The sequence below is a fragment of the Dermacentor andersoni genome, chromosome 1 (genome assembly GCF_023375885.2).
Source record: "Dermacentor andersoni chromosome 1, qqDerAnde1_hic_scaffold, whole genome shotgun sequence".
Taxonomy (NCBI): Eukaryota; Metazoa; Arthropoda; class Arachnida; order Ixodida; family Ixodidae; genus Dermacentor; species Dermacentor andersoni.
This window is the reverse complement of record NC_092814.1, coordinates 98610593-98635315: the sequence shown is the minus strand read 5'-3', so window position 1 is coordinate 98635315 and position 24723 is coordinate 98610593. Positions and strand designations below refer to the sequence as shown.

The 24723-nt window shown below is 41.5% G+C and overlaps 1 protein-coding gene across 5 annotated transcripts in view; it reads left to right on the top strand.

Moving 5' to 3' along the window:
* Nucleotides 1–3699: 3699 nt before the first annotated feature.
* Nucleotides 3700–24723, top strand: part of Sac1 (Sac1 phosphatase) — a 140736-nt gene continuing 119712 nt past the window's right edge. For 3 of the 5 annotated variants that reach the window (XM_050193221.2, XM_050193218.2, XM_055061830.2), the window contains exons 1-2: nt 3700–3805; nt 19121–19215. In XM_050193221.2, coding sequence (XP_050049178.1) covers nt 3762–3805; nt 19121–19215 — 139 coding nt within the window. In that variant the 5' untranslated portion in view covers nt 3700–3761. Of the gene's footprint in view, nt 3806–4176; nt 4349–5576; nt 5648–19120; nt 19216–24723 lie in introns of those variants that run through there. The other 2 variants (XM_055061831.2, XM_055061832.2) reach the window with 2 other exon arrangements.

The window sequence follows — 24723 nt, the reverse complement described above, 5'->3', positions numbered from 1 at the left end:
GAAACACTCGTGGTCCGATCCCAAAAACCCTACTGTAGGGGTATGAGCCATTGTTTAAGGGGGTGTGAGCCATTGCATTCGTCTTGCATAATGGACGGAGACATTTCTTGTTGGGTAGACATAGAAATGCTTATGCATTTCAAACATACATTTATCTGCGTATTATTGCAGGGAAGGGACACAGAGGGGGATGGGGTTAAGACAAGATCATGATGTCATTATTATCTCACAGCAAAGGTGTGGTGGGCCATTGGCTAGACCGATAGTGACGTCGTTTCTCTCTAGCAGCAGAGCGCGCGTGAAGCAGTCTCTCCGACTTCCCAATAGGTTCGAAAATGTGTCCCTGTATTTAATTAAATGAAATGTGCAGCCCCGGTGTGTCACTTCTTAACTACAGTGCATAACTGAGTCATAAACATTATGATTAACGCATTACAAAACACAAGTGCGTAACATAATTCAGAAAGACTTTGATGGACCCGCTGGATTACCACAATGAACCACTCACTGCACTTTCCATGATGGTGATCTTGCAAAGTGCAATGTGTGGAATTCCAAATAAACAATGTGATAAACCCAAGCCAAACATGTGCATAACCACATTAAGAAACACAGACATAACCAATAGTATAGAGAGACTTGAATAAACCATTGGAATTAACCCAGTGATAAACACTGGGGCAGCACATCTCAGCTTCGCTGGTTTACCGTCTGTACAGGGTGCATGGGCAGTAACTTTTTCTGTTATTGATTGTTAAGTATTGTATAATGTTGTGCCAGTAAAACACTTTGGGCTAGTTGGTGCAATGTATTGGTACTGCTCTTATTGCTGTTTTTTGTCTTAATGTTGTGCCTTTCTTCCTTTTGTAACAACTTTTTTATTCCCCCTTGCATAATACTCCAACCTTGCAGCCTGCGAGGTATATAAATAAATAAGTACATAAGCACGTCATTCATTCATCTGCATACACCTCACACCATTCCTTGCTCAACAAACGTCACTGTGTTGATGTCTCGCAGCGTGCATGTACTTTAACTGCCGTTTGCATTTCGGTATGGTTTGTGAACAGTGTAATGCATAAAGATTACATGACATTAAGGTTGTGACCTATGCGGTGCATAGCAAACCTCGCAAAAGATGACATGTTGGATGTTGAAAATAAGACAAATTGTATATATTGCAGTTACTTTAACAGCATTTAATTGACCACTTGACAAAAACTTCACTTCGCATAGATTCCAACACGTACACTGCATCTGCAGTTTTTTTTTTGCTTATTAATGTGGTCGTTACTGCATGGCCACATTGCAGATTTGAAAACAAAGTTAAATAAGTTTGTTTGTTGCAATATAACAATATGTGTAGATCACTGCGATTGTAACACCAGAACTTGATACAAACATGCACACTATAGGATGCCGACAAATGCTCAGGACAAACTCTAGAATGTTTGCATCCTGTACTTATGAAAGTGAACAGTTTCATTCCATGGCTGTCAATGAGAGGGAGAGAGAAAACTTAATTGTGTTCGTGGAACAAAAACGCATTGATAAGCTTAGAGATATAGTAATTGCTTAACACTCTCGAAATGAATAATTATAGCTTGCTATCGACATTGAATCAGCCTTTCGACAGCAAGAAAAGGAATCAGTTTTTCCAGCTCTGAACATTGAATTGCAGGAAGTGCAAGCAGGCAGACTAGCTTAAGAAATCTGGATGATTGCTATAAATTACTGCGAAGGAACTATAATGTTTTATAACATTAATAATATAATAATAATATTTATTTCCACAAGACAGGCTAACCGTGAGCGGCGTGCGAGGCTGAGCAGAAAGCCGAAAAATTCTACGGCAAGTGCGCCTACCGTCGGCCTAGGATCCTGCATGAGAATAGCGCGTATTGATATGGTCTTCTTGTTAGAAGTTCCGAGTATACTACCAGCGCGAGACACAAAGTGGACGAGAAGCGTGTCTTTTATAATGCTGTGTTACAACGTACAGGTTTCTACAAAAGTGACGGTAACTGCTCGAAACATTTGATGCGTCGGCTTTTGCGCCTTTAGAAATGTTTAGAGAGGGCTCCCATATATATATTCGCAGCGCAAGCACGGCGATGGATGAACCAGGCTAGCGCTAAGGTTGAATTTCACAACACAATTTTCATTCCACGTCCAGTAATCACACAGACCATTTGAGGCTTCGTTCAGGGGCACACGCGGGCTTTCGGGTTGGGGCTTCTTGTTGCTTTTGGCGCAAGAATATGGCTAGGAGCAGGCACCACATAAGCGCAATTACGGGCAATATACACGCATCATTTCTCCAGGAGCTGACGCCGAGCACGGGTAGCGCGAGGATCTTGTTGGGCTGACACGAGAACTTCGTGGCAGCCGAATTCCGAATACTGCATAAGCGGTGAGGGTAGCTATATGAACTTGTCGATAGGTCATCTTGTAGATTGTTGTAGCGCAGGCAGAACGAAACGGTCATAGAAGGTAGATAAGACAACACACAGCGCTGAACCACCTGCGAACAGCTGTTTACGTGCGCGATGTCGCACTGAACTACAGAAACCGCCGTCGCGCATTCCAAGACAAATCTTAACTAACGTTTTTAAATTAGTAAACGTACATATTATTTGCTTCTTGTCAAGAGAAGTCAATAATATTATAGTGTCAACGTTTTATTCACTACAATAAAAGAATTATGCAGCGTGTGCCACGAAACCTGGCAGTCAGCAACCCTGGGCGTCGCACCAGTCGCATTGTTAAAATCGCAATCATGTGAAATGAGCCCTCTAAAAATCGCATTGCGACGCGTGCGACAGCACCGATTTTCGTCGTTGCAGTCGCAGCATGTGAAACAGCCTTGAAGCTAGCAATCAGCTCTGTTTATCTCACCAAGAAGGTAGCACCAATTTCAAACGCATCTTGTAAGTGCTAAGAGGTGGCAGCACCTCCCGATGAGCGTTCATCGTCATTATGGCGCGAAATTTCAAACGGAGGGTCGGAACCGTACCCGTACGGAAAAGACATTGCGGGACAGAAAACCGCTGCCGTACATGTACGGCGAAAACCTTCAAAGGGTTAAAGAAAGGAAACGCGGGCAAGACAGATGACGATTATTGTTGTGGGACAAATATACACCCCAAAGGCTGCAACTGTTTTTAGAGTGAACGATAATCGTCATCTGCCTCAATTGCTTGTGTTTCCTTTCTTGAAGACGCCGCGCCCGCTACTTTCCTGTCGGGAATGCTAGTCGAGCTAATAACGCGCCTGCCGTTCGTTACTGGAAAGTACCGAGCTCGTCGCGTTAAAGAAAGGAAATGTGGAAGACAGATTACGATTATCGTTGCGGCAAAAGGGTGTAATTGAGTGCATGCATGTGTAGAATAAAGAACAAATTTTTGTTATGTCGTCAATCATCAGAGAGAAGTATAATGAGGTTACACTTTTCTGAATTTTTATATCTGCACTACGGTATCTGCACTTTGCATGCTAGAGCAATTAATGTCTAGTGTCTCGTGCAAGAGTTTAAAAAAAAATTAAGAAATCATTATTGATTTTAATTAGAACTTGTACCACTCTCGTTACAAAGTTTTCGCCAAGATGTTAAGAAAAATAAAGTACGAAGAAAGTTGAAATTAGCGTTTCCTTAGTTAACCTGACGCCTGTTGTATATTTCGTTTTAAGCGCCGTGTCTGGAGAACTCACGGGGAACTGACTTTTAGCGCTTTTAGCATTGCCAACCATGTGCCACCGTCATGGCGGCGGCCACGGATGGAGGTGTGTACGACTGCCTTAACTTGTAAGTTATTCAATTTTACAACTCTCTATTAGCCTGGTGTTTATAGTTACCAGATCGGAGAGTATGCGCAAAATAATATTATGCTGCCTGCTGCATTGCAGTATAAGCGCTAACTGCCACAACATACACCAGCTCATGCTGCAGTACTTACCACTTAACATATTATCTAAACGAAAGATGTGAAATTAACAATTTTGAATCGCTCGTTTTGTTTCTTAATTATTTTGTCGTTCTTATACATGCACTGTACTTTTTAGCTGCCTTACTGTCGTGGCGCTGGAGTGCTGCTGATATAACTCCATGAGTTCTGACGCAGCGAACTGGGTGGCTACGATCTCCAGTGTTTTGCAGAAAAAACTGATTGGTCTGACGCCTACCGAACAGCGCAGTGACAGATGTTTGTTGGATATCATGCATGCAGTGTCGACGTTACCACTCATTTGTGACCGTCCTGTCTGTGTCGGTTAAGGTGAATTCTGAAAAATGAGACGGAAAGCAGTACTATGGTGCCATAATGTCTAAGGTGCACGAAGTATATGCTTTGTGAGTATTATTGTTATTTGTGTGCGAAGGATCACGTTAGTGTACCTTATAGTATGCTTGTGAACGTTAATATTTTTATTGTTGTCATGCTGAAGTGCTCAGCCCAAGATGTAATTGTTGCTATAGTAGATGAGGCTTTTGTACGTTTGGGGATAGAAACCATATCCTTTCCGTAGTTACCTTCTTTAAATCAATTAGCTTTCTGCGAAGTGAAATCGGAGTTTCACAGTTCACTGTCATCGCTGCTGCTTTTCTTTTTCGCGCTACGATCAATTCAACGCTGTGCCTAGTAGTTAAGAGTAGTTAATTAGATTACATATGAAGTGTAGTACGAACAGTAAATGTCAAAGTGCAGGTGCGTTGGCTACTGCTCTGGCACCCCTAAATGAATGTCTTTGTGGTTTGGTTAAATTTAACTTGAAGTATGGTGAATGTAATGTAACAGTCGACTTCCATTAACTCGACATCGGCGGGATGCGGTAAACTAGGTTGAATTATCGGAAACGCGAAATAAAGAATGCATTTGGAAGTTCCCATAGGTTGGTAGTATCAGTGGATGCTCGCTCATCAGTATTTTTGCTGTCATTGTACTCGCGCTCATGTGCACTGACAATCGTCAGCACTCGTGCCCACTCATACTAGCCAACACTCGCTCGCATTCATAGTTGCTTTCATTCATACTTACCAGCACTCACTCATCCATACTCAAGCCCACTTATGATCGTTGACGCTCACTTAAGTTCATACTCGGGTCCACTCAAACTCACCGTTACTGACTTTCATGTATACTCATGTACACAATCACACCCTTCGTCACTCACTAAAGCTCTATCTCACGCCTGTGAATTAAATGTGGAGCGAGTATGAGCCAGTGCACTAGTGAGTGAGTATGCTGACTTAGGGAACTTGCTTCAAATTTAACAAGTATTTGTAATGCCTTGTGGTGGACTCCACCTGAATTTTAAGTGCACTGTACGAACTAACTTGCCAGATCACTATGCATGATAGAGCTTGGTTGGCATTGTCTACATGTGTACCTTCTGGCAAGACACAGCACTGTTGATACTTCAGCTGTGATTGAAACTCCCAGACTGCGGCTGCTGTCATATGGAAACGCCGCTTTTGGCATGTCATCATCTGTTGGTGGCTTCCTCATTTCTACATCGTTGTCAGTGCTAGCATGCTCTTTCATGCTGACTTTGCCTAGAACTGTATCAATTTTGTCCAGCAACTGCTCAACCGGGCCATCCATGTCTACACTGTCATGCAGTCATGTGAAACCACCATTCCTGAAAAACGGTTTGTGATTGTTGGTGGCTTGCCAGCCTTTGCACACTTATTTGAGCATGGAGAGCACTTTTGGTGTGACCGATAGTGTCTATATCCTAGCTGCTAGGAATCCATTCTTGATTCAATTATCTGGTTTTGCATTTCAATTTCATTTCAAGATTGAAATAAGCTCTTTCTCTATAGAAAAGCATGGGTGCATTTAAGCACTTTGGTTGAACTAGCCTAAACCCAAGTTAAACAATGTGAAATTAATCCTATATTTCACATTTGGTAAAAATATCTTTCTTTTGTCCAGTGCCATGCACAGACACTAAGGAATATTAAGTCATTTAAATTGCTTTCTGTATCCTTGATTCATTACTATCAGAGGTACAAAATGTTGCATATGTGTAACAGTAGGCAATAGTGGTACTAAACAAAGAATCTAATAACCCGCCGTGGTTGCTCAGTGGCTATGGTGTTGGGCTGCTGAGCACAAGGTCGAGGGATTGAATCCCGGCCATGGCGACCACATTTCAATGGGGGTGAAATACGAAAACACCCGTGGTGCTTAGATTTAGGGGCATGTCAAAGAACCCCAGGTGGTCAAAATTTCCGGAGTCCCCCACTACGACGTGCCTCATAATCAGAAAGTGGTTTTGGCATGTAAAACCCCATAATTTAATTTTTTTAAGAGAATCTAACAAACTGTTTTTCAGGTGTTAGGTGTTAATTTTAGCTCAGTAGGACAACTGATAAAAATGCTAAATGAAAACAAGTAATATACATATACAAATAAACCACTTCAAGTAGACAACTGTGTCCTACTGTTAAACCACACTTGCCAATAATACCAGTGTCACACAAGCACCTTTGAATGTGAATTTCCACTACCAGGTCCCAGTCAATTGTAAATCTGACGTCTGCTCATCATTTTTACTGCATATTAGGCAAATTTGTCATGTATGTGCTTTAGATTTGCTTATTGACACCTGGTGCGATAGAGGTCACCAAACTTTATCTGGTTTGTTGGACTATGCAGCAGTAATCATTGCCACTAGTGAATAAAAGTGCCAGTGTGACACTAATATACATTGCTCTTTAAGCCACATAATATTCTGTAAAAATAAACAGTAGTACCTTATTAATTGTCTAAGTTTATAGGCTAGAGCCTAATTTTATCGTGCAAAGTTCGCAGGATGCTGTAACCTGTGAAATAGTTGTCCATAATTATGTAATAGTGCCTGTGACTTGATGGGCAGCCGCAGCATTACTTGACTGTCCGGTGTTACCCAATTCTGTTAGCTGTGAATCCTCTTGTTATGGCATTTTTACAGATAAATTGCTCCAAATTGATGAGATTTGTTATCTCTGAGTTAATATTTGGAGATAAATTGGAGGAGCTTGAACATGATGTGAAAGTTCAGTCTAAAAAGATTGTGTATTCATTAATGGGGTCCCTCTTACTTGGAAAATTTGCAATGACAACGAACGAACACATGACAGATAACATATTTTGCATCACAAGTTATGTAATTTAATAAGAGAAACAAATACAATAGCCACAACAGATAAGTGAAGCAGTAAATGCAAGCCTTCTTGGTTTTGAAATAGAGGAGTGGGCAACACTTAGTGCCATTCGTAAATGCTTTAGAATGCTTTTCCATGCTTGCAATTGCACTGCCTTACTCCTCAGGCTGTGCATAATTTTATGGCACTAAAACATAAAAATTAATTTTTTTTTTTTGGCTTGCTCTACAATTACCTTTTATATGCACTCATTGCTGAGCGCATGAGCATCTGCACTCCACCTCCAACAGAATTCAACTTCCATGGCAGGGTCCTCGACTTTGTGCTCAACAGCAGAATGCCATAGCCTATAATAAATAACGAACTGACTCCACAAAGCAAACATTTGCAGTCACTCTACAAAGAGCCATCTCAAGTACTGTATTAGCATAGTGCGAATTACCGTGTGACTGGCTACTCAAGGAATTTTGCGTGCATTTTCGGGCATCTTTCACGCTTGGAAAAATAAACTGTTATGTAGCACGTATTGAGCAACCGAAAGCAGTCTCAGGAGTTTCTTGTGTTGCTCTGCAATTTTCTCATTGACACTTTTCATCTAAATATAATAGAGAAATTGATTAATTATGTGGTATGCAAGAAATCTGAATATCTCCAAGCGATGGCAAACAGCATTACCTTGGTCCTGTCCAGCTACGTAGCATTTTTATATTTTTGAAGTTTGGCCCAAGTGAAACACCCTGTACATTTGTAACATTACTGTAATGAACATAAGATATCCTTTGCATTTTAAAACATTACCTGTTCCTTTTACAAGAACAAACTACAGTAAACAAAATCTAAATTATCAAGTAACTACAGCTCTTGACGGATTCTCGGATGGTATTGAATTTTCTCTCTCTCCGATCACTTTTAAAGAGAGTTAAAATGGCATTTATTAGCTTGTGATTCATAAGAAAGGGAACAGATGGGCCCGAGATGTTGCAATCATATGAAACCAATAAACAAACCAAGGAACCCATGATGTTACTTAGTTTTATAGTTCATTATGTTCGTTGACATTGTGGTCTTTGCAGACATGATGTAGTTCATGTGTCGATTCTTGCATTTCAATTTCTGTTCTTCTGTTGGATTTATATCAAGCAGTTACTGCTTGTAATGTATGTGCCATTTTTTATGTATCTATGTATGACGTGTGACCTACGCTCAGTATGCACTTCCTGTACTTGCTGTTACAGTGTATTGTCATTTACTCTGTTGTATGTACTTTTGCATTGTTCTGAATGCAATGGACCCTTCAGGCTTGCCAGCATTTTGCCCTGGCTCCTTCCTTTTAGATCAGGAAAATAAACTTCAGTTCACTTTTGAATATAGGAGCTGGTCTGACATTTTTTAAAATTAATCAGTAATGTTGTATGTTAGTGACTGCCTAAATACGTGGTTTAGATTTAACCACTTTTGACAAAGTGTTGTTCAGTATCTTGGAATTTGTCCAAGACAACCACCTATTGGACCTATGCTCAATATTTTTTTCCCCCTCTTTGCATGGTGTGCCAAGTAGTAACTCAATGTAACTCTGCTAGAGGTCTTTGTAAGCAGAACCAGCTGCAAAGCTTGGGGGAGGGGGGAGGGGATTCTACATGGTGGTGTCGCTTCCACTAATACTGAGAATCACCCTTTGTTATGTTGGGGAATGGCTTTCGAAGGTGTGCACATGAAAAAGCTGCACAGTAAAAACGAAATAGTGGTAACCTGACAGATCTAAAAGGTTTGGCCACAAATTCTATGCATGCACATAATTTGAGGTAAAAAAAAATTCTCCAGAACCTATCTTACGATGACTGTCAATGGTAATGCATTTAGGCTTGAATTGATATAGTGACACAATCTATTACCACCATCGAAACGAGTTATATATGAGGCATATACTGCAACGAGATTTCTCTTTTGTGTTTCCCTAAGAACACTCGGCGCCATCTAATGGCGCCGCTGTGAAGCCTGCACATGACCTCCGAAATGCATGGTACACCGTTGCGTGCGAATACTGAGAAACGGTCAATGCCGCAACCGGGCTCCTCTCTCATGCTTCGCTCTGGACATGCTGCGCCACCTGGTGGCACTCCTGACAAGTTTGCGCATGGCCTCGGAGACAAATAGCGTGGCACGCTGAGAATTGTTCCCTCACTTGCACATACTCAGTGACCCAAGTTGATGAGAGGTTCATTGAAAATCGGCACATACCCACTGTATTCATGGCGCAGCTCGCTAAACCATTGGCGTGAAAGATGTTCATTGAAAAGTGGCGCATACCCAGTGAAATTGGGGTGCAGCCTCAAGGACAGGTTGCTGTCCTTGAGGATCCCTTGTAACGTGGGTTCGATTCCGCACAGCATTGGATAAATTTAAGGGGTTCTTTTCGTCATTGTAGAGCGGCACATTCCCAGTGGCAGGTACCTAGTTACCCAAGTTGGTGTCAAAGACGGTTCGTTGAAGAGCGGCACACATTTACTGGCACATACTCAGTGCTCCAAGTTGGGTCAAAGGGTTTCTTTGAACAGCGGTGCCTACCCAGTCCCGCATCTACAGTGACCCATGTCGGTGTGAAAGAGCTTTGTTGAAGACAGGCACGCATGTACACACAGGCACATACTCAGTAACCCAAGTTGGTCCAGCTTTTGCTTTCTAACCCTCTTCTCTCAGCACAGTAGCCCCATGCGCTACTCATTTGAACACGACCCAGTGACACAGGTAGGCGGAATAACAGATACGAACAGATGGATGGATGGATTTATGGATGGATACCATAAAGTGGCATGAAGTACCCTAAGAATGCTAACATATTAAAATGATGATGGAATGACTGCTGCCTGGGCTTCTGCCAGCTGGCAGCAGGTTGGCAGCAGGTTGGCAGCTCTAAAGTTGGTAAGGAGTAGCACTCTGTTTGAAAAGAGGTGGAGCTGTCTTTACATTCCAAGTTGTTAGCTTCATGCACCATTTGTAACTACAGAGCTTGGTTGATGTGAGTGCTTAGGGCTGTACCTGTGGTATGTGTTTCCCACCAAGCTCAAGCTGTGGTTCAGGGCCCCTTTAAAGAAAATGTTGCTGGCGATGCCACAGGAGCACTTGTTTGCTTGAACAATTCAAGGTTCGACTTTAGGTGGACAGGCAGATCATGGGAATAATATCTCTGTGCTTTTTTTGTGTTAATTTTTGAAAAGTGAGGTATTTCGTTTCAATGGAATATTATCTACGATTCAAGAAATAGGGGATATAGCACATTGTCTCAACACATTCAGTGGTATGTGCAATGTTTTGTATATTGGGTACAGTGATTTAATTTTACAGATCATTGAAATTGTCTGTTCTCCGCCACTACTGAATATTGGGAATGTCACCATATTTCAGTTGTCTTTTCTGCTGAGGTGCTGCATTCAACACTGCTGTCAAAATGTGAATCACACAAAATGTTAAACCTGAATTATGTGTCTCATAAGTGAAGGCTTTGAGTATGCTGTGAGCAAACGAATTTGTTGTTGCATATATGCAATGTGGGATAGCAATAGTTAAAGGGAAATCAGCTGTATTGCTTGCCAGCTCTGTGCTGATAGTTTTAAAGGGACTCTAAAATAGCGCCATTCTTACTGTGATTGTGCAGGATAACATGCTAGTTTGCCAGCTTCTTGTTGTTACATCTTTTGTGGAACCTCTGATAACACTATGTTCAGTTAATATATTTTTCACCAGTTTACACTGTTCAGTGTGGGTGGTACATGCTGCTTTTATTAGCAGACCAGCATCATAAACCTCTCTGAAAAGTGTGATCTGACACACACGCCTGCATGTAAGTCATGCGAAATTTTTTTTTTTGTAGTGTTGCATGTATGTGAGGATTCAAATACTGGCTTTGTGGAGCCTGCTTAGACCTCCATTATTGGCGGATTTGCCATCCAAAGCTTCAGCATCTATCAATGCATCTTTCACCTATTTCCTGTTTAGTAACAACCAAATTGAAAGACGTCCGTGCCCACTTAGCACTGTTTAATTCTTGATGTTGCACTGTACTTAATTCTGTGAGATGGAATCTTTTTCTGTGTTAGAAGAAATGGTAGCATACATTTTCTTTCTTTTCTCAAAATAATGGGGAATAAACCTGTAGCATGATTTTACTAGACAGAACCTGACTGTATTTTCCAGTACACTATTGTCATATGTACCGCAATCAAGAAGGAGCATCTCAGCAACCTGTGGTTTTCAGATGACATTGTCCTGTTCAGCAATGATGGAGATGAATTTGAGGATATTAGCTGGCAAAGTGTAAAAGTAGGCCTGAAAATTAATATGCAGAAGACTGTGACAATATTCAATAGCCTGGCAAGAGAAAGACAATTAAAGATTGGAACTCAGCCCCTATAATCTGTGCAAGATTATGTTTATCTAGGCCCATTAGTCACAGGGTATCCTGATCATAAAGAAATTTACAGAAGAATAAAAATAGGTTGAAACGCATATGGTAGGGATTACCAAGTCATGACAGGCAACTTACTGCCATCCTTTAAAAAGTAAATATACAGTCATTGCTTTCCACTGGTACTAACATATGGATCAGATACTTGGAGTTAAACAAAAAAGCATGAGCAGTACCTAAGGACTGTGCTGTGAGTGATGGAAAAAGAAAACATAGGTTTAACTTTAAGAGACAGGAAGACAGCAGTGTGGATTAGAGAGCAAACAGTGGTAGCCAATATTCTAGTTGATATTAAGTGGCATACGTGTAGTTGGGCAGGACATGTAAATCGTAGGGCACATAACCGGTTATTTATTAGAGTTACTGATTGGGTGTGCCTAAAGAAGGGAAGCGTAATAGGTGGCAGAGAATGAGGTTGTGTGATGAAATTGAGAAATTCGCTGGCATAAGATGTAGTCAGCCGGTGCAAGACAGGGGCAATGGAGATTGCCGGGAGAGGACGTCATCCTGCAGTGGACATAGATAGGCTGATGATGATGACCTCAATAACATTGTCATTTTATGGTGGTAGCACTTAAAATTTTAGTGAAATTAAGTGTAATTTTTAAGTGGGAAAGCGTGAGAAGAAAAGTGTAGTGCCTTGCACGACAGGCTTTGCAGCGACGAAGGCTACAAGATGGCTCCAGAGTAGTGTGCTACGTCTGTATGGAAACAAAGCGCTGCATGAGCGGAGGCTGTCTGCTGCGGATGCTGTGAATCGCGCCCATGCGTCATGATTAGCAAAGTAGTCGTGTCACTCTTCGCTCTGTTTGCAATGTGCTGCACGAGACAGATTGTCCGCACCAGCCAATAGGTCGCGAAATGAAAACACGTATACAGCTGCGTTCAAATTTCGCATTGGGGAGCATCTTCACTTTTATTTCCTTAAAGACCCCCTCACTGGTGGTATTACATAGGGGGTGGGGTTTACAAATGTTGTTTATTCTAATTAGTGGCCACATCAGTTCATTGAACATTATTAGTATTAAGCTTATCATTATGAAACGTCGATGAACAGATGATTTCGGCGATGTGACGGGGCAGGCCGTTCCATTCGGTTGATGATCGGCAAAAGAAAGATGCAGAGAAGGTTGTAATATGGCTGCGTGGACGAGTTACTTGCTAGGAATGCCCTGTACGCAGGGAATGGTGAGGGGGTGGGGCCAATACATATGATGCATGATAAAGCGAGCTGTAATAAAACTTATGAAAAAAGATTAATGAATCAGTGCGACCTCGGGATGACAGCATGTTTAAGGTGGACTGTGCTTTTAGTAGTGATGCACTGGTGTTATATGAATATGAAGAATGAAGGAACCTTGCCGCCCGATTCTGAATTATTTCGAGTGCATTGATAAGGTAAGTTTGATGTGGTGACCAGATGGAGATGTGCATTCCAGTTTCGGACGTACGAGCGTCTTGAATGCTAGTAGTTTAACGTGATGTGGTGCATGACGCAGATGGCATGTTAGGAATCCTAATGTTTGGTTAGCAGAGGCAGTAATGCGCGTTACATGAGCAGACTAGCCTAATTCGTATGAGAGGGTGACGCCGAGGTATTTAAATGTGTCCATTTTTTGTTAGGTAGTATTAGTAATATTATACGGTGAGTACAAGGGCTGATGGTGGCGAGTGAAGCACATTACATTTATTGGGGTTAAGGGTCATTAACCAGTTGTTGCACCAGTCTTGCACTTTGTTAAGATCATCTACTTAGGTCATAATTAAGGTTAAGGTCAAAATACTGTGGTCAGAGTCGTTAGTAATTATGCGGTAGATGACACAATTGTCAGCGAACATACGGATTTGAGAGGGAACATGAAGAGGAAAGTCGTTAATATAAATAAGACAAAGTAGGGGGCCTAGAACACTACCTTGTGGGATGCCAGATGTTATAGGGAGAGGCAGAGATGTGTAATTATTGGCATGCACTGACTGTGATCGGTTAGTGAGAAATTCAGTAATCCAATTTAAGATGTCGGGGTGCAGTTCCAGCTGGGAGACCTTTATTAATAGGCGTTGGTGGAGTAACTTGTCAAATTCTTTAGTATAATCCAGAAAAAATTGGGTGTTATTGATTTGGGTGTTAGCATCGACGTTAACATGCAAGTCATGGACGAACATAGCAAGTTGCATTTCGCATGACAGACCCTTACGGAAGCCATGTTGGGATGGGTGAAAGAAGTTGTTAATGTCAAGAATGTGCATGATTAGGGTGAAAATGACGTGCTCCATTATCTTGCAGGGTACGCTGTAATCATAATCGTTAGTGAATTTTTTGTTTGGGTTGTCATCCTCGCACAGCACTACAATTTCTGTACTGCGTGAAAAGGAATTTCGTGCATGTTGCTTGCTTCCTTATATTGTTTTAAGAATGTACAGTTGCGTACGATGTGAGCTGCAACATGGTGCCCATGGCCGAATTAGCCCCAAGAATGCACGGTCGTGCAGGCATACAAAGAATCTCAGAAGTAAACACTCTTACTGGTATTTATTAAACCAATTTTTCATATGTCGGCACGGCAGTGTAGTTTTGGAGCCGTTTCTACCACGGACACCATGTTGCAGCTCATATTGAACGGAACTGTACAATATAACTTTCAATACACTCTGCTTTGCTGCAGCATTGAAAGTAGAAATTATGAAGGATATTGTTGGCAGCCTTGCATTGTGTTCATATTGTTCTGCCATTTTTTTTGTGAGCTCGGCAAAAGTTCAATGTACCAACCTCCCATGGCTGGTTTGAAGGGCCATCATTCTGTTCACTGTCATAGGCAGTCATGAACTGTCGTAGACCTGTAATTTGAGTTTACGTGAAATGCTAGTTGTTTGGAGGTCTTGCTTATATTTTGATACTTCACTGGCTGTGTATTGAGTTCATAAATATGTGCTTCGTTAGCCATCACCTTCACATAAAATTGTATAGCCATATAGGATGAAAATCCTGTAAAAGTGATGTTCGTGTCAGCCATAAGCAGTAACACTTGCGTGATTGGCACTTGCACGCAAAGAAATCATTGGTAAATGGTCTGATTTGGCTAGGTAGTGTGGATGAGCAGGAATGGTTAGTTTGGCATTTTCCAGCATGTATATACAGCTGGCATGACTGGTAGAGCTGGTGTTGTGCATGTCTTGACTAATTAGGGATTCATGAGCAGAATACAGCACACCACAGTGAAAACAGATGGACAGAACATACAGAGACAGCCTTGATAACAGAGCTGGTTTAATAACTGGGGGTTGGCATGTCTTGTAAGGTGTACATTGCTGCTCCAGGCACAGTGCCAGTGTATGGAAGCATTCCAAGGATTGCGACAAAACTGCACTAAAGGGCTCTTCATACCAGGCCCCATGAGAAATTACGCACTGGAAGTTGCAAAGCTCCCTGTATGCACCGTTACCACACAATTTTTTTAAATTGGTTCATTATTAGAGGAGATAGAAGAAACTGAAATGTTGCTTAACCCTGCTGCCAGGAGGTGAGCTTCACTGCCAGCCTAGACTCCCGCCCTCTACCTCGTCTAGCATCTGCAAGTGACATTCATTCCCTGCCTTCTCCTATACTGGAGCTGAGGGACTGCGTCACGTTTACATCACAAGCCCAGCCTTTTCTTTCTCTTCCTCTCTTGCTGCGTGGCACACTTATAGTGGCAGTTTTGAGTGTTCTGTATTGGATGATTTACTGAAGTCGTGCCAAAATGAGTGATGTTGCAGGCAGTACATCAGATGTAGTGGCATTTGTGCATGTGGCCTTGATTCTCTGGCAGGATGTGGGGCCTCCTCATGAGGAAGGGCATACAGGACTTTGTTTGAAATTTCAGCTGCTTTTGCGGCATGCAGTGGTTTGGCAATTTGCAGACACAGTCATTGGCGCTTGATCCATGCACAGCTTTTGTCAGTTTTCTGTGACCAAACCTGGCGAGGGGCCTTTTAAGTGCTGTCACTTTTGAACGCCAGTAGTCACACACACTTCATTGCACATGACAAATGCTGTTGTTTGTATGCTCACTTTTCACAGAACATTTGATAGACAGGCCCCCTTCCCCATATGTTGGGTGGGCAATCAGCTGGTCAGTCCTGGGGTTCATCGTCACCTTAATTCAGAGCTGTTTGATTTTCAACTAAATCTCAGTATGACAGCACAGATATATGTGTACACATACTGCAGTTGAAGTCCTTCATAAGAAGAAAATATTTATACAACCAGCGCAGCTTATCTGACTTATTGCTTGAGCTAGCCTTCAATTGCTTAATTTTACAAATGTACTAAAATAAAAAAAATGTTGCAGCTTTGCCCGAAACGTGAAACATCGATTGCGATAGCAATTGATTAGACAGCTATATGAAGTAAGGATAGTAGTTTTATCCGCCGTATTCAACATGCCAACATTTGCTTACTAACTAAATTAACAAGCAAGGTGCCACACGCACTCAGGCAAACATGATAACATCTCACTCAGTGACCGCGGACTCTCGCTGTCAAAATGCTGGCGTGAGGAAGAGCAGCAGCAGCAGTGAGCAAATTGCCCTTCGTGTTGCCTCTCGCTTCAATGCAAACCAAGCGGCAAGAACAAAGCGCACACGAAGCCATCAGCTCTCGATGTGCCTTTTCTCTTTACTCACCACAGATTGCTTTAAGATAGGGCCCATGCTGCCGCGCTCAGCCATGCCATATGTAGCTGCAGGTGGAGTAGAACACCCCCTGGCTTTCTTGCGCGCAATTGTGGGTGGCACACTTCCTCCCTGTCTTCCTCCCTTGTGCACATGAGATCGAACCACCTTCCCTCTCGGCTCACCCTCGCACCCATAGCATACAGCGCTCCCATGATGTTATCACGCTTGAACATTATACAGAACATTAGGCGGTGGCGATGGCAAAAATGTACCTAGAGTGTCCATATAATTGGTATCACTATAAGTATGCTCATTAACTTGAAAGGGTCTGAAGGTGAGCTCGTTGGTATGCATCCATGGTAGAAAAACAGTGCTAAAAACATGGACAGAAGGACAGGACAAGCACTCGTCCTGTGTTCTTCCTTTTGTCCATGTTTTTATTGCCATTTTTCTACCATGGATGCCCATTAAATTGGGTGGGTGTCTTAATGATGTCTTCTTGCTCGTCATTTTTATTGTAGTGCATGTATTTGTGCTGCAACAGTAATTTAGGTGGGAGTGGCTGCTGTGTCGGTATTCTTTCCTTTCGTCTTTGTTAAATAGTGCAGCATGGTGCTATTTGGGCCACCAGATGTTTGTCCTATGGCATGTTAAAGGGATGAAGAATGGTGTCAATCAATTCAGTTGCATTGGTAGGTTACATTTCTAGAATACCAGAGAGTAAATATATGTATATTTTTAATGGTGTGGCAGCTGGTAAAATATCAAAAAGTAATTTTTCTGAAGGTGTAGGCTTTAAGAATCGCATTAAGCAAAAGAAGTCAGTGTCATAGTGAAAGGTAGATGGCACCATTACCTTGAATTTTCTGTCACGGCACATGGCACCATAGGTTGTTGCTATGTTGGGTCAGAGATAGTTAGTGGCTTACTTAAAACAAAGCTTAAAAACAAATGTTACGGTTCTAAGCAGACAAGGACGAAGTGAGACACAAACGACATATACGAACGCCAACTTCTAACTGTTTATTCACCAGAAACCATGCAATTCTATACATGAAACCTAAGTGCAAAGTAATCGCAGTAGAGATAAACTGCAAACTGACCAAGATTTGCCCTTTGATGGCAAATAAGCTGCCAGCTACATGCTCCAAGAAGCATGTCACACGCTACATCGATTGTGTTAGCGATGTGGTTTACAATATTCCCTTTGTGTTAACAAGGTGTATATTGGAGAAATGGGATGATGCTTCAACGATCGAGCAAGAGAGCACTGGTTGACGGTCAACAGCAACATGGGCGGGCACTTGGCAGACCACTGCAAGCGCTGTGGTTGTGTGCCACTCCTGGACAAAATGGCCTTTCCTAGGAAAGCAAAAAGCCGCACTGAAAAGGAGATAATCGAGGCTTTCTTAATAAAAAGAGCAGGAAATAAGTGCGTTAGCATGCCGTCACTAGCATGAAGTGACAAAGAAATGTAATTTATAAATGATAGCCTGTAATCTCCGCCAAGATTAGAACAAGCAGCTGCCTCATTTGGTTGGATGCTCGGATTGCGCCTGTAATGCACGCGTGCTCCTATGTGCCAGCTTTGATCATTCACTTCAGATCACTGACTTACGAGCAGTGTAGCTCTTATCCCTCTTGCTAGATTATTTCTACTGTGATTAGTTTGCACTTAGGTTTCATGTATAAAATTGCGCGGTTTCTGGTGAATAAACAGTTGGAAGCTAGCGCCCGTACATGTTATTTGTGTCTCACTTCGTCCTCGTCTGCATAGCACCGTTAACTTTCGTTATTAAGTCATGAACCAACTAGCTCAGCAACAAGTTTTGAAAACAAAGCACTGCCTTCGAGAATGAACTAAACTCAACTTGGCAGCATTTATAGACTCTAACAACACAAACTAGTTATAATAGATCATGTTTTATGAAGGTTCAAGAGCTTCTGCTTGAGTGGTGGGGCACTGGAATAATCTTGACCACCTCAGGTTCTTTAATGTTGATGGAAACCTTTTTTGGTACGCAAAAGCTTTTGCACTGTTTCCCCATTGAAAATTGACAATGGATCCCAGAAATAAGAACCCATGCCCCTCATGCTCGACAGCATAACACCTTAGTCACAGGTACTGGAGCGGCTCCTGCACAAAAAGTATGTTAGATCAAAATATATTGGCATCACATTTAGGCTACCAGCACCACAATCGAAATGCAGAATTTATAAAACAGAAGGCTGACCTTCAATTTCTGCACTAATAAGCCATCTCTCTCTGTCAGACAATTGTAGAGAGAAATTGAGAGTTCTGCCAGTCTAGCCTCATCAAGTGCTATTATTTAGTGTCCTTTTAAGCAGCTTGTCATGAAGCAATGCCAGCACAAACACTGTTCTTCTTTCTTATCCTTTACATGTTCTTTGTGATGGCACATACTGTAAGTGCTAAAAATTATGTAAGAAATATTAGTGTAATATTTCCAGTTTCCATACAGCCACACTTGCAGAAAATGTATCTTATAATGTGACTTTGGGAAGTAAGCTGTTCCGTTTGTGTTGCACTGCAGCTTATGAGCTTGATAACCAAGTTTGTTGCAGGTCTGTTCTCCTTCTTACTTAAAGCAGTTGTACCGTGATAGGTGTGTAATCAGTGATATCCACACATTCATACGATGAAATGGTTTGTTGACTTCATATTTCTTATGTTGCTTTAGTTTAAAGAGCATTAGACCTCTCATCTGCTGTTTCTTTGGCTTGTTTATAGCTTGTTGTCTGCTATCTATTGCACCTTTATTTTTCTCTAGGAAAAATTGCTTTCTTCACAAAACTTGTTCACTAGATTGTGTGCTTGTTTGAATTTATTTTTTCAGGTATAGCACACCTGAAAGGTACATCATTGAGCCAACAAATTCATCTGATAGGAGCCTTGTTATTGACAGGGTGTCCCGGGAGATCTCCCTTTCAGGTAAGCCTTTGTGTATGTATGTTTAATTCTGAACTGATGAACTATAGCGTGTCTTCTTGCACTGTGCTACAGGGTAGTTGTGTATACCGCTCTTGGATGTTTTAACTTTAGTATAATATTTAAAAAATGAATAAAAAAATTAGACTATGGATGTTGTCTTATACTATGCATTTGTATTGGGTTGTGACTCAAATTCATATTTATTTTGGTGTGATCTGTTAAAATACATTCAATTCATTTCTGAATGAGATGACTACCCAAAGTATTACTTTATTATAAGCTCAATTTGTTATGAGAATGTCACTGTTTGTGTAAATGTCTTGTGTTCATCAAGGTAACACTTATAAATTCTGTGCCCTACTATATCACCTTCACTTAATGAGGGACTGTTGCAGTGTTAAACCACAGCCATTTTTATGTCATGTAAAAGAGATTTTCTTTCTGTTCTGTTAAATAAATGTGCATGAATTGTTCTTAGTGCTCTTCAAACTATTCCGTACACTATTTAATGAAAGCTCTTGCTGTAACAGGAATGATAGTCTGGTGAACGTTAGCACTCCGAACATCCTGCAGTATTAGTTTAATTTCCTATGTTAAAACTAAGTGAAAAAGCGTCTACCACTCAATGGCTGCCCTGTCAACCAGGCAGAGCTTTGAATTTTTTCTTTCTTGCTTGGAGGAAGGCATTTAAAGAAAAAGGTAATGGTTATGCAATAAGGACATCCTTACTTTCAGTGTTTTTTCTTCTATTAAATGTGACAGAGCTTCTATATGTGTATATTTTGAGGACTGCCATTAAGTAATACCATAACTTTGTTCTGACTCGGAGACTAAGTAAATTGCATTTAATCCCGTCTGTGTTCTGGGTGAGCTTAGTTTGTCTTAACATTTTTATGTTAGCACTCTATAAGTACAGCTTGTCAATTACAATCGTGCCTAATTTTGAGTATTTCGGATGTATTGGCTTGCCTCATTTGTAACACCCATGCCACACTACTAGTAGAATAACTCGAAGTAAGTTTTGATTTATGCTGTTGCTTCATGCTGAAACCCATGAACATAGCATTACAGATAGGTGCAGTGTACACATTTGAGATACAAAAAATAAAGCTGTATGGCTTGCCATTGTTTTTTGTTTAAGTTCTTGAGCAGCGTGAAAAAAAGATATTTACCAAAAATAATCTCCAATAGAATAAGGACAACACTGGACTTTAGTCAACCAAGGGAACAGGCTGGCTTCAGGAAGGAATACTCTGCAATGGATCTCATCCATGCTTTCAATCAGGTTATCGAGAAAACCGCAGAGTACAATAAGCCTGTCTGTGTGGCTTTCATAGATTACGAAAAGGCATTTGATTCAGTAGAGATACCAGCAGTCATAGAGGCATTACCTAATCAAGAAGTACAGAATGCTTACCTTGAAAAATATCTACAGAGGTTCTACAGCTACCTTAATTCTACACAAGAAAAGCAGTAAGATACCTGTAAAGAAAGGGGTCAGACAGGGAGAGACAATCTCTCCAATGCTATTCACTGTGTGCTTGGAAGAAGTATTCAAGCTATTAAACTGGGAAAGCTTAGGAGTAAGGATCGACGCGGAATATCTCAGCAACCTTCGGTTTGCCGATGACATTGTTCTATTCAGCAACAATGCAGATGAGTTACAACAAATGATTGAGGACCTTAACAGAGAGAGTGTAAAAGTTGTGTAAAAAAGATTAATATGCAGGAGACAAAGATAATGATGAACAGCTGGGCAAGGGAACAAGAGTTCAAGATCGCCAGTTAGCGTCTAGAGTCTGTGAAGGAGTACGTTTATCTAGCTCAATTAATCACAGGGAACCCTGATCATGAGAAGGAAATTCATAGAAGAATAAAAATGGGTCGGATCGCATACGGAAGACATTGTCAGCTCCTGACTGGAAGCTTACCATTATCGTTGAAAAGGAGGATGTACAATCAGTGCATTTTACCAGTGCTGACATATGGGGCAGAGACTTGGAGACTGACAAAGAAGCTTGAGAACAAGTTAAGGACTGCACAAAGAGTAATGGAACGAAGATTTGCTAGGCATAACGTTAAGAGACAGAAAGAGAGCGGTTTGGATCAGAGAGCAAACAGGTAGAGATGATATTCTAATTGACATCAAGGGAAAAAAATGGAGCTGGGCAGGTCATGTAATGCGCAGGTTACATAACCGTTCGGCCATTAGGGTTACAGAATGGGTACCAAGAAGGGAAATGCAGTCGAGGACGGCAGAAGACTAGGTAGAGCGATGAAATTAGGAAATTCGTGGGCGCTAGTTGGAATCGATTGGTGCAGGACAGGGCTCAGGAGATCGCAGGGAGAGGCTTTAATCCTGCAGTGGACATAAAACAGGCTGATGATGATGACGATGAAGGCAGCCATGCCATTGCTGCTTTGCTGTTAGAAGGAAAACACAGCAATGTTGCAAGCAACATGGTGAAAGCTTTTCTCTTTGGCAAGGCATATGTATGTATATAGCCATTTTACGTAGGCTCTAGACTACACACAAGCAAGAAGCCGTAAATGTATTAGTACTTAAATAACTTGCATTATTAGTCTGCCATGCGGTGCCTGATGCTGCCTGATGACGTAATCTAAAAATAAAGCAAACTTTTTGTAAGAATGTTTAACAACAAAAAAAAAACAAACAAACTAGAGGGTGGATATAAGAGGCAGCAAAAAGCATAAATTCCTAGCCCCCATTTCTAAATATTTTTAAGCATTTACTTTTATTATAAAACATTAATGTATTTGTTGATATTAATTGTTTGATTGATTACCCGCCGCAGTTGCTTAGTAGATTTGGTGTTGCATTGCTAAGCATGATCCAGATTTTAGTGTGTGCAATAAATTAAATATCAAGGTTCTGGAGGCCAGGTAAGACCAAAGTTATAGGACGCACTTTTTTTGTAAAGTGATTCAGTTTAAAAACTTTTTTTAACAATTATGAGACCAATCTTGGAAAAAATGGACGCATTAAAATCACGAAAGTATGATAATCATTGATTGTTTTAGTTGCTATGTTTGCTTGGAAATTTGTCTAAGGCATGCCAAAAAGACTATTTTGGAGAGAGATAATGCATTATTACGTGATAGAAAAATTAATTTGGAGTTTTGCATGACGTGATGCAATGGAACAGGTCCCTCTGCTGCTCCTTCATTCACACGGGCACTGCATAGGTCAGAGGGACATCAGTGTTACCAGATGAATTAAGCTGGCGCATGTGTGGGAGCATGAGTTTCTAAGCGCTGCCACATGGGTGAAACCACTGAGCCTTTATTAATGAGAATAAAATACAAAATCAAGGATTCGCTCCTTCATCACACAGTTTTGACAGTGATGTGACGCTCTTGAGCCTGCATTTAGTTTATCAGCCAGTGTATGCACTGCATCGAAACCAACATCACGCAGTGTTAGAGGTCCCTCCGCTACTCCTTCCTTCATTCATATGTGCAGCGTGGAGATTGGAAGGACGTCAGTGTTACCAGATGAATTCAGTTGGTGCACGTGGGGGAGCATGAATGTTCAAGCACTGCTGCTCGAGCAAAACGGCCAAGATCACTATTAAAGAAAAGAAAATACACAAGTGGGTATTTCCTCTACCAGCGTGCAGTTTTGACAGTGATGTGACGCTCTTAGGTCTGAAGCAAATTTATTCACTGATGCATCATCATCATCATCATCAGCCTGGTTACGCCCACTGCAGGGCAACGGCCTCTCCCATGCTTCTCCAAATACCCCGGTCAGGTACTAATTGTGGCCATGTCGTCCCTGCAAACTTCTTAATCTCATCCGCCCACCTAACTTTCTGCCGCCCCCTGTTACGCTTCCCTTCCCTTGGAATCCAGTCCGTAACCCTTAATGACCATCGGTTATCTTCCCTCATTACATGTTCTGCCCATGCCCATTTCTTTTTCTTGATTTCAACTAAGATGTCATTAACTCGCGTTTGTTCCCTTACCCAATCTTCTCTTTTCTTATCTCTTAACGTTACACCCATCATTCTTTCCATAGCTCGTTGCGTCATCCTCAATTTGAGTAGAACCCTTTTCGTAAGCCTCCAGGTTTCTGCCCCGTACGTGAGTACTGGTAAGACACAGCTGTTATACACTTTTCTCTTGAGGGATAATGGCAACCTGCTGTTCATGATCTGAGAATGCCTGCCAAACGCACCCCAGCCCATTCTTCTTCTGATTATTTCAGTCTCATGATTGGGATCCGCAGTCACTACCTGCCCTAAGTAGATGTATTCCCTTACCACTTCCAGTGCCTCGCCACCTATCGTAAACTGCTGTTGTTCTCTTCCGAGACTGTTAAACATTACTTTAGTTTTCTGCAGATTAATTTTTAGACCCATCCTTCTGCTTTCCCTCTCCAAGTCAGTGAGCATGCATTGCAGTTGGTCCCCTGAGTTACTAAGCAAGGCAATATCATCAGCGTATTGCAAGTTACTAAGGTATTCTCCATTAACTCTTGTCCCCAATTCTTCCCAATCCAGGTCTCTGAATACCTCCTGTAAACACGCTGTGAATAGCATTGTAGAGAGATCGTATCTCCCTGCCTGACGCCTTTCTTTATTGGGATTTTGTTGCTTTCTTTATGGAGGGCTACGGTGGCTGTGGAGCCGCTATAGATATCGGTCAGTATTTTTACATATGGCTTGTCTACACCCTGATTTCGTAATGCCTCCACGACTGCTGAGGTTTCGACTGAATCAAACGCTTTCTCGTAATCAATGAAAGCTATATGCTATATATAAGGGTTGGTTATATTCCACACATTTCTCTATCACCTGATTGATAGTGTGAATATGGTCTATTGTTGAGTAGCCTTTACGGAATCCTGCCTGGTCCTTTGGGTGACAGAAGTCTAAGGTGTTCCTGATTCTATTTGCGATTACCTTAGTAAATACTTTGTAGGCAACGGACAGTAAGCTGATCGGTCTATAATTTTTCAAGTCTTTGGCGTCCCCTTTCTTATGGATTAGGATTATGTTAGCGTTCTTCCAAGATTCTGGTATGCTCGAAGTCATGAGGCGTAGTGTATACAGGGTGGCCAGTTTTTCTAGAACAATCTGCTCACCATCCTTCAACAAATCTGCTGTTACCTGATCCTCCCCAGCTGCCTTCCCCCTTTGCATAGCTCCCAAGGCTTTCTTTACTTCTTCCGGCGTTATCTGTGAGATTTCGAATTCCTCTAGACTATTCTCTCTTCCATTATCGTTCTGCGTGCCACTGGTACTGTATAAATCTCTATAGAACTCCTCAGCCACTTGAACTATCTCATCCATTTTAGTAATGATATTGCCGGCTTTGTCTCTTAACGCATACATCTGATTCTTGCCAATTCCTAGTTTCTTCTTCACTGCTTTTAGGCTTCCTGCTTTCCTGAGGGCATGTTCAATTCTATCCATATTATACTTCCTTATGTCAGCTGTCTTACGCTTGTTGATTAACTTCGAAAGTTCTGCCAGTTCTATT